Source organism: Pistacia vera, unplaced genomic scaffold, assembly GCF_008641045.1.
Source record: "Pistacia vera cultivar Batoury unplaced genomic scaffold, PisVer_v2 Contig673, whole genome shotgun sequence".
Taxonomy (NCBI): domain Eukaryota; kingdom Viridiplantae; phylum Streptophyta; class Magnoliopsida; order Sapindales; family Anacardiaceae; genus Pistacia; species Pistacia vera.
In genome coordinates, this window is record NW_022196527.1 from 620,398 (window position 1) to 630,359 (window position 9,962).

The 9,962-nt window shown below is 33.9% G+C and overlaps 1 protein-coding gene across 1 annotated transcript; it reads left to right on the forward strand.

Moving 5' to 3' along the window:
* The first annotated feature begins 2,665 nt into the window (after positions 1–2,665).
* On the forward strand, positions 2,666–3,655 carry LOC116113100 (DNA-3-methyladenine glycosylase 1-like). The gene has a single exon (XM_031399252.1). It carries the CDS (start codon positions 2,666–2,668, stop codon positions 3,494–3,496), a length of 831 nt encoding a protein of 276 aa, XP_031255112.1. The 3' UTR covers positions 3,497–3,655.
* The last annotated feature ends 6,307 nt before the right edge of the window (positions 3,656–9,962 follow it).

Genomic DNA, 9,962 nt, shown 5'->3' on the forward strand with positions numbered 1-9,962 from the left:
AAATAAGAAGTAGGTGTATTAGGGTTTTAGTGGGATTTTGAACCATTGGATGTTACCGTGGACCAACAGACATGGGCCTAGGTGGGCCAATAGTGATGTCCAATATGGAGAGAGGTGGGCTTAAGTCGTGGGTCTGGCCTATGACATGAACTTTTACGTAGACCCAACTGGAATTGAGCCATAGCCCTGGGCCTACATAATAGAAGTTACTTGTTTGGGCCTGATAAGGTTCAAGACCATTTTTGGCTGATTTTTTAAGAGGAATGGAAATGTTTAATTATTCCTTAATAGAATGAAAATAAGTAAACTTAATAAGAGAATTTTAATTTAATTTTGACGTCGTGGTAATGCCCTACCACCTCATTTTATATGAGAGTTTTGGTAAGCAAAACATTATTGTTTTGGAAAAGACTTTTGTTAAGTGTAGTGTTATTGTAGGTAGATAAATTAACTATTTTAAGTGTTATATTACAATAATTTCATAATGATTTTTGTATAATAGTTCAAGAGATTCTTTACAATCTTTGAGATAATCTTGATTCAATCAACTACCTTGATGTCGATGAAAAGACTTAAATTGAAATCTTCTATAACAAGTTAACAATTGATAATAAAAATATCAATGGGTGCGTTTGGCTTATTATTTCTGTCCATATTCCCAATCATATTCTCCAAATAATGTTTGGCACATTATTCCAGAAATATTAGCCTATTTTTTAATTACTTTTAGACCCCATAAGGTTATTAATTTCATTAAATATCCCCTGAAAAAAAAGTTTAAAAAGTAACAAAAATACCCCTGCGATCCATACTTGCCAGATTCTGGCAACCACCGTTGGTGGTAGCCGGAATCTGCCACAACGATAAATTACCGACCGGAACTGGTCGGTAATTCACCGATCTGGCCTTTTCCGGCTGGTATGTGTCGTTATGCAATTTTTTGGCCAGATTCCGACGGTGGTGGCCGAAATCTGGCAATGCGGGTGGTGGGGGTCTTTTTGTTATTTTACATATTTTTATATATTGGGGTATTTATTAACTTAGCAAACTTAGAGGGTTTTTTTTTATAAATTTTTAAATTTTACCTCGTAATACTCCCATATTTAATTATCCAATACTATCCCCAAAATCCTATCCAAAATAATAAACTAAACGCACCCAATTAATATTTTGCTTACAAGTGAGTCATATAAACAGATAAAAATTACACAAAATTCATATAAAATAAATACTATGTCCTCTGTTTTTTGCCTGTTTGTACGACTCAATTGTAAATATAACATTGCTCTTTAAACATATTCAAATGATAGCAGGATTCGACGAGGGTTCCAGTTTCAAAATAAAATTTGTGAAAAAAATAATTGAGAATTAACAATTGACAACAAAAGATGAATCTGATTAGTTATAAATAGACACCCCTTAACATTTTATGTATTGATTAATGTTTTTTGTAAAGGTAGAGACATGAATCATATAATAAAAGATAAAATAAGTACTTATAAAACCTTTTTTTTAATTGTCTAAATAGATAAGACCATTCATCAAATTTCTTTCAACTTTTACCCTCCTCATTCTAGCAGTTAGAGAAAGTCATTCTAATACTTGAGTTGTTCGAGTCCAGACAACTCTAGCACTGGAGTAATTTTATTTTTTTTCATTTCTTATTTTTAGAAAATTAAAATAAATATTATACGCATTTACTATACCTGTTTAAAAAATAATATATATTATTTCTAATTTTTGTTAATAAAATATTCAGTAATTAGTTAATTTATTTGTTAGCTTACAAAAATTTTGATATTTAATTTCTAACACTAATTTGAAGAATAATTAAACCAAGATTCTAGTGACTCACTTTAGTGTTAGAGTTGTTAGAGTGAAGGTATGGAAGTTGTAAGGGAATAAAAATATAATAAAAGTACATGAAAGCAGTGTTTTAATAACCAACCAGGGATGAAACCTAGCAAAGTGGCTGGGTCATGGGTTGACCAGTTTGACTAGTAGGTTGAACTAGTGTCTAAAAATTTAAAATATAACAAAAGCACCCCTGAAATCCTTTAAGCCTCTTGACGAAAACCCATATCACCCCTCCCCCGATTGCTTTGCCAATTGGTGGCAATAGCGGGTTGTTGTCGTCGATTTAGTTTTGTGATTTCCGGTTTATTCATTCATTGGAAATCACCTCTGTCGCCATTACTGCACTCATTGACTTTTCCTCTTCAAAAGTCTTAACATCATGACCTTCAATTGTTCGTCAATCACCATCCAAATTTATAAGGTTTTTGGTGAATAGAAAAACTACTAATCCAGTCCAATGAAGGCCCCAAGTCTCGATTGAAACAGTTCAACTGACCAACTAAGATGAGTTTTAAAAATTGGATGAAATGTCTTATCTGTTAAACCAATTAAAAAAAAAAAAAAAAAGTCATTTGTGTTATTATTATTTGACATTTTATTCAAATCTTGAATAAGTCTTAGCATAATAAAATGAGTAAATTATTAGAATATAAGATATCCTACCGTGATCTCCAAGCAATGGTAAAACGATGCCGTTAATAATTGGCATTTAAAACCAGATCAAATAGATCTAGACGACGGCGGCACTTGTCATTTGAACCCTTGCTGCCGTCGTCACATGAAAGCCCTAGCAAACACTCTCCCAAAAATGAAGAAGAGGCCATCTCGGACCAGCAACACCACTGCAAACGAAATTTCTCAAAACCTCTCAGCCTCCTCCAAAATTCCATTTCGTGCCCGAAAAATCCGAAAACTTGTCACCCACACCGCTCCTATCAACAATCCTCATAATTCCCCCAAAATTGTTAAGCCACTAACATTCAATGGCGAAATCGACCTCGCTCTGCAATATCTACGCGGCTCAGATACTCTTCTAGCAACCCTCATAGACACACACCGTGCACCCTCATTCGAGTCTGGTGGAACGCCGTTTTTGTCTCTCGTCAAAAGCATACTTTATCAGCAACTGGCGTCCAAAGCTGCAAAATCAATCTACGATCGTTTCCTCTCCCTGGTTGGCGGCGAAGATAAGGTCCTCGCCGACGCTGTTTTATCAATCTCAGCTCAACGGCTTCGTGAAACGGGAGTTTCGTTTCGAAAAGCGAGCTACATTCATGACTTAGCAGACAAATACGTAAGGGGGGTTTTATCGGATGATTCGATTCTTGAAATGGACGATGAGATGCTTTTCAAAATGTTGACGTGTGTGAAGGGTATTGGCCCTTGGTCTGTACACATGTTTATGATATTTTCACTGCACAAACCGGATGTTTTGCCGGTGGGTGATTTGGGAGTGAGAAAAGGCGTGCAAGCTTTGTATGGATTAAAAGAGTTGCCGGGGGCTTTGAAAATGGAAGAGGTTTGTGAGAAGTGGAAGCCTTACAGATCTGTTGGGGCTTGGTACATGTGGAGATTAATGGAAGCCAAAGGACCTTCACCAAATGTGGTTGCAGGGGAAAATATTGTTGAAGCACCATAGATTATTGATTTGGCATTGTAGAACTCTGGCTATATGTAATATGTATAATAATTGTGGTTTGAATTACACCCAATTTCTGATTTCCTCTGCCATGTACTAGTTCATGAAGAATCAACAAGGTAATACTTCTTTTTGCTATTGTTAACTCTGAGCTTATTATCACACTTACACAGTATTGATTGTGCATTTGCAAAAACATAGTAATACTTATTAACCAAATCATACATATCGGAACCCAAGTGAAGTCCGATGGAGAATACACCAATTGTAGGGGCAGTACTGTAGGCTCACAATTGACAGGCTATTTCAGGATTCATCAAATATTGGAATGTTCTATAAGCTTTTTCCTTCCAGTTGGTTGTGGCATAGATAAGTGCCACTCATCCTCCTAACTTTAACGAAAAACTTGCTGTTTGAGTTGTAATGCATTGCCCATTTTTCTGTACCATTTCTTCAAGAGAAACCAATGTGAATACAAATATTCTGTTCTTTTTATTCAACAGAAACCAATGTGAATACAAGTAGTGGAATTGGATTGATTCAAACGAAAAAAGTTGAGAATCTGAATCTTTCTTCTGAATTTGACATTCCTCTTATCTTACACACAGCAATGCACATATTATTCTCATCACAAATAAATCAGATGGCAATATATGTCCCTGATCTTGTCATCTATATTGATCTGACAAGAATGTAGAACAAAATTAGATAGCATGAGGCTGTATATACTCGCTAAATGATCTATGAGACCATGACATGAGAGCCAGCCCATTTGGTCCAGAAACAATTCCAGCTAATAGACGTTCATATGTAACAGAGGATTATATCTTGAAACAAATAAAACTTGGTTTTTTCCTATTGAACATTTGAGCACTAAAGTTTGTGTTAATGAACTGTATTTAGTTGACGAGCGGATAGCCATCCAAGATCCAACTTGTGCAGGGATGAAACATTTTTATTATCGGCTGCCTGCGTAATTCACAACCAGGATATGCCCATTTAGCAGAAAAGATAAACCAAACCAGTCAGGCGTCCATTTTCATACAACACAGTCGCCGCTTCATTACACTTCTACATAAATTATTTTAGACTGCTTCCATATTGTTATATGAGTAATACTAGCCTTACAAAGAGGCATATAAAGAACTATACAAAGAGGCAAATCCAACCCTTGAAAGAAAGAAAAAAGAGAGAGAGAAAAAGACAATCATGAATTTTAAGCACTGAATTTAACTCTTTATATGGTTCTCTGTATGCTTCTTTGTAAGGCTAGTATTACTCTTGTTATATTTGATGGCTCGTGAGTCTTATTACAGGAGGGATGATAGCGAATCCATATACTTGGGGTTACGAAAGTCTAGCTAGTGTTATGCTTGTTGCCACCCAATGAGAACCCAAATCAAATTGGGCTCAGGCCTAGCTCGGCCTGATTTATTTTGTATGAGGATCTGGACTTCTTGTCGTTACTGAAGATGGTAGAAATTCGGCCATGACGGCCCAATACAATCAATTTTGAACAATATTTTAGGAAATACCGACATCAAGATGTCGTTCTGTTCGTATCAAACAAAAAATAAATTCCATGAAGTCATGCTTATATCGTTGACTGAATCAAATTGCTTCCTACAAAGATGCAATATACTCTAAACCTCTAATTTCTAACGACTTAGTTTAGTTGAGCCCAAGTTCTTGACGACAAGGACAGATACAATTTTAAAATAAAGAGCTACCCTAGTTAAGACATTGATGTTTCTTAGCAGCTAGCATAACATGTTACTGAACTGAGTGTGAGGACCCAATCAATGGTGGCATGTTAGATTTGCCCAAATATCAACAATATTGGACAAAAGTCTTAACTCCCCAGTCCAGATAATGCCCAAAGAGAACATATTTTAGTCAAGGAGCAGCTTGTGAATGAAGGTATCTCCAATTATCAAATGAAATGTATCCCACCAGGAGTCAGAAATGGGCCACTCCCAACTTTAAACTTTTCAGTGCAATAATAGAACCAAGTCTTTGCACATAAGAAAATAATATGAATTTTATGTTTTAATTTAAATGCGAATAATTAAAACATAAAATTCAACGTTAATTTGCTTACTTATGGTGCCATATTCACACCAAAGAATTTCCAATTCATTTATACTAAAAGTAAGTGCTCTTACATCCTAATCTTTTCAAATTCAGTAGTGGTCTGACTAGCTCTTGCCCATTTCTTCTTGTTATACATGATTTTCCAACGACTAGATTTGCATCTTCTGTCTATGGACCATATCGAAATCGAGCGACCAGGATAGTCCACGTGTTACTCTCACAACAGATGTCTTAACTAATAAGATCATCAGTCTCTAAGCATGATTGCTCTGAATTAAGTATGGAAGAAAGCTGACTCAAATACATATTAAGAGGGATTATGCGTGTAATATACCCCGTAATCTATTAACTCTCAACTACTGTTAGACAACGTGTATAAAAGAGAGGTATCACCTCTGTTTTAGACATCCTTGAAAAAAATACACTTGAGCACAAAAAACCTACTTAGGGGAGCATTTTAGCTAGCTATTACGGTTCTCCTCTTGTAATCACCTTATATGTAATCCGGGTATTAATAATAAGATAACAGTAGATATAGGTTTGGTTATAACCTATCAAACTACTTTAAAAGTCTCTTGCCTCACCCCGTTGTGGATTTTTTAGTCTAATCTAAACTGATTATTTATAATCACGCACACATCCTACCCAGTCTTGTATTGGTTGACTGGATACCCTTGGTTGTTGCAAATTTTCGTAACAACACTTGTCTTTGCTAACATGCGCCAAACTATGGAAACTAAGTCTTCTTTTGATTTGAATGATAATTGAATTAAGATTAGGATTACAAATTACAATTAATTGAATGATTTTCCATTTAATTAGGTGGGTTATGAGAGGGACTAGTGGTAGTGGTCCAATATTCCAAAGCTTAAATCATAATTAAGCATGCACTCACTTGGAGTGAAAACAACAAATTGAGGACGAGTCTTATCATTTGTCATCTTAATATCCAAGATATGTATTTAAGTCTTTTTTTTTTTTTTTATTTCGTTAATAGCCGCAAAAACAATAGTGCCAACTGGAAAACTATATACAGTCCAAACAAGGGAAAGGACAAAAGTAATTTACTTACTAAATTCCCTTTTCAACCAAATCTATCTTTATTCTGCTTGGATTTCAAGCACTTAGTCAAATTCTTAAATCTGATTAAACATTAGTTAAGGAAATTGTTTATTTCGGAGTGTTAAAATTATCTGATCTACGAACAGAAAAACTTACATGATGAAGAATACAAGAGAATTAAATGGAATTAAATAGGGTAGTCAGTTGATAATATTTAAGAAAGAGCAACAGAAGATCCAAGCGAAGGCAGGAAATCTGGGGGAAGCTACAACCACAAGGCCATCATCAGATTTCTTTCAAACAGATTTTGATGTGAATTCAGGAGCCATAGTAGATTAGATTTGCTTTTTCTGATTCTAGTTTGGGAAAAGGCCAACCCGTGGTACAATTATCCTATCTGATTTATTATCCTCGTAATCAAGTTGGTATTTGCTTTGATAAAACAGAAAGTACCCTGATAACGTTGACTAGGTAGTCTGATATTTTTATTTCACATTTTAGTATCACCGTAAAAAATCTAAAGCTCCAAACACTGACCATAAAATAAAAGACTATACATGTCAGGGCTAAACCCTAGCAAATTGCTGCACTGTGAAATGACAACACAGTCAGTCATATTGAAATTTATGTTAAAACTTTAGGGTAACTGGTAGATTATGTGCAGTGTTCTCCATGTTCCTTTGTATCTAAAGATTGAGATTGAACTAATTTAGAGGTCAATAGAAGGGATCAGTAATGGCTGCATTCTTATTTCCTTTGGACAAATTAACAGATGCACCATATAATAAAACCTGGCTGCACTTTTGCCACGTGTTCAATATCCTGGCAATAAGTGCTTGTGCATGCATTAATATTAATTTATTAACAAGACCGGGGGGGAGGTTGGATTAGTTTAATGATTGGTCTTTATTCGTTTAATTTGATGATTACGTACTCGGAAATTGTTCCCTTAAATTAAATAATAAGTTATACAATTATATTAATGTACAGAGTCACAGACATCAAGTGGCTCACGAGATCAGTTGTTCCATTAAACCCTAACCATGAATTCCCACGGTTAGAGTTAGATTAGAATACTAAATTAATATTTAATACAGAGCAGACGTGACCATTTTGTTTCCCAGTCTGTGTCAGGAGAGAGAGAAGAAAAAAAAGGTGCATGTATGTAAACTTGACCCACACCACATTCACATAATCTCAGATTTAGATGCTTCAACGAAGCTACTTCAATTCGTTTGCTCAAATTTTAGTCCAACATTATTATTTTATTCGTATTCTGTTTCATATGATAACAAGTAGCTAAAGAATAATGATATTTGAAAAATACTTCTCACAACATTCTTATATGAACACGAGATGACAGTTCATAATTAAATAATTTATTTTTTATCAGATTAGACCTAGTATTTGATAAGAAAAACTCATTGTAAGCTGATATATCGCATTTATGAAAGAAAATTAATGAAAAGAGTTTGTTAATGTAATATTACTCATAACTAAATGATTAATTATACGTAGTTTTTGACATCAATGATTATTCACGTGTAAAATGCTAAGAAGTTACACGTGAGGTGATTATGAGAGTGTTTGTAATGTCGTGATGATGTTTGTTAGTTAGTGCATAAATAACAGATTGACAAGATAAATTTTAGAGTGGTTCGGATGTTATGAGCAAGTTCTATATCTATTGTGATTGTATTATGATTTCTTTTGTAATCGCTAATGAATATTACAAAGAGAACAGTCTCTCAAGGGTACAAGTGTTTAAAGTATTTATAGAGAATGATAGATTAATCTCTTTCTAGGAGCGTGTCTTTGTCATATTATTATTATTATTATTTTTTGTAGAACAAGTGTACGAATTCGATAAATCGATCCGATTGTGAAGAGTGAAGCTGCTTATTTATACTCTTTTTCGCTCAAACTAACGATTGTTTTTACAAATTACCTTGATTTGGTAAAGATTTTCCTTCAATTTGTTAAGAGCTTTTATCCATATCTTTAATTTAGTGAAATTATGGCAATTGTAAGTGTAAATATCTTTCGAGTCAGTTTATGAATTAGGCAACTATCATATTTTGTCTTCGTACTCTGGTTGAATCCTGGTTAGTGGAGATGTATGCTGAGGGCTAATTGGTAGGCAGTAGGGATGAAGTTTCAGGCATAACAGTTTTAATTATATTTAATTTTTGTTTGAATTTTTAGTTATTTACAGAATAATTATAAGGAGTGGGATTTGATGCCGGATGCGAAGAGAATAATTTCTTTTATATGATCATCACGACAAGACTAGGGTAAATATTGAAGTCATATTTTGATTGACCAAATCCGATGAAAGGACGGGCCAATATTATGCATGCGCATGGTAATTAACTGAGAGGAAAGGAAAAAGAAAAATAAATAAAATAAAAGATAAGCAAATACCCGTGCCGTGTTTGTCAAATGAATTGATTTAATGTCTAATCTTATACAATTATTTAAGCTGCCAAATGAATGGTTCAATCGAGGCATTTTTGGACGTGATCCATAACAGCAAAAACTTCCCCACTTTAATTGTGAGCCACATCATTAACATAATCTGATGATGATACCAGATTTTTGTTAGACCTAATTAATCCTTTCAAAATGGAGATAAATTGAATTCAAAATTTGTTGAATAATACATTTAAGAATGTTATTTGATTAGTGACTCAAATTGTTAATTAATGATTCCAGATATATGTATATATAAAGTAGACTTTTTGAATGTCATTTATTTTATCATTAATGTGTTGTAGTTGCGTGTGATTCTCATTTGACTGGTTGAATGAAAAAGTATGGAAATTAATATAATCATAAAAAAAAATATTCTTTTAGATTGGGTAAAATGTAAATCCTAAGTTCATTGTCACAACTATCGTCAACAAAGTTGAAGATTTAAGTTTTAAAAATGCTCTTCTCCTTTTGATGCCATCTATTGAGTCCCTCTAGTTTTGGAATCGGACCCAATATATAAACATTTATTTTATTTCTAAGTTTAGAACTGGTTTATTTCTACCAAAATAAACATAAAAATTACACTTGTGATATTCATCTAATGCTTATCCAGGTGTATGCAACCCCAATTATCATCTTACCTATTTACTTTCAAGTAGAAAATAATTAAGGGTAAGAAGAACTAGTGTCTGACCTACAGAATAGGTTCATGTAGGTAGACTGGTGTGTGGACCAGGCAAAAAAAAAAAAAAAAGGGTAAGCGTGATCTAAAAGAGAAAGAAGAGTCAAATAAGGTCCATGTTGGTTTAAAGGAAGCGTTGGGATTAGCTAAGGT

What these genes read in the sequence shown, in the direction of transcription:
- LOC116113100 (XM_031399252.1), top strand. Translation starts at nt 2,666, where the DNA reads ATGAAGAAGAGGCCATCTCGGACCAGCAACACCACTGCAAACGAAATT.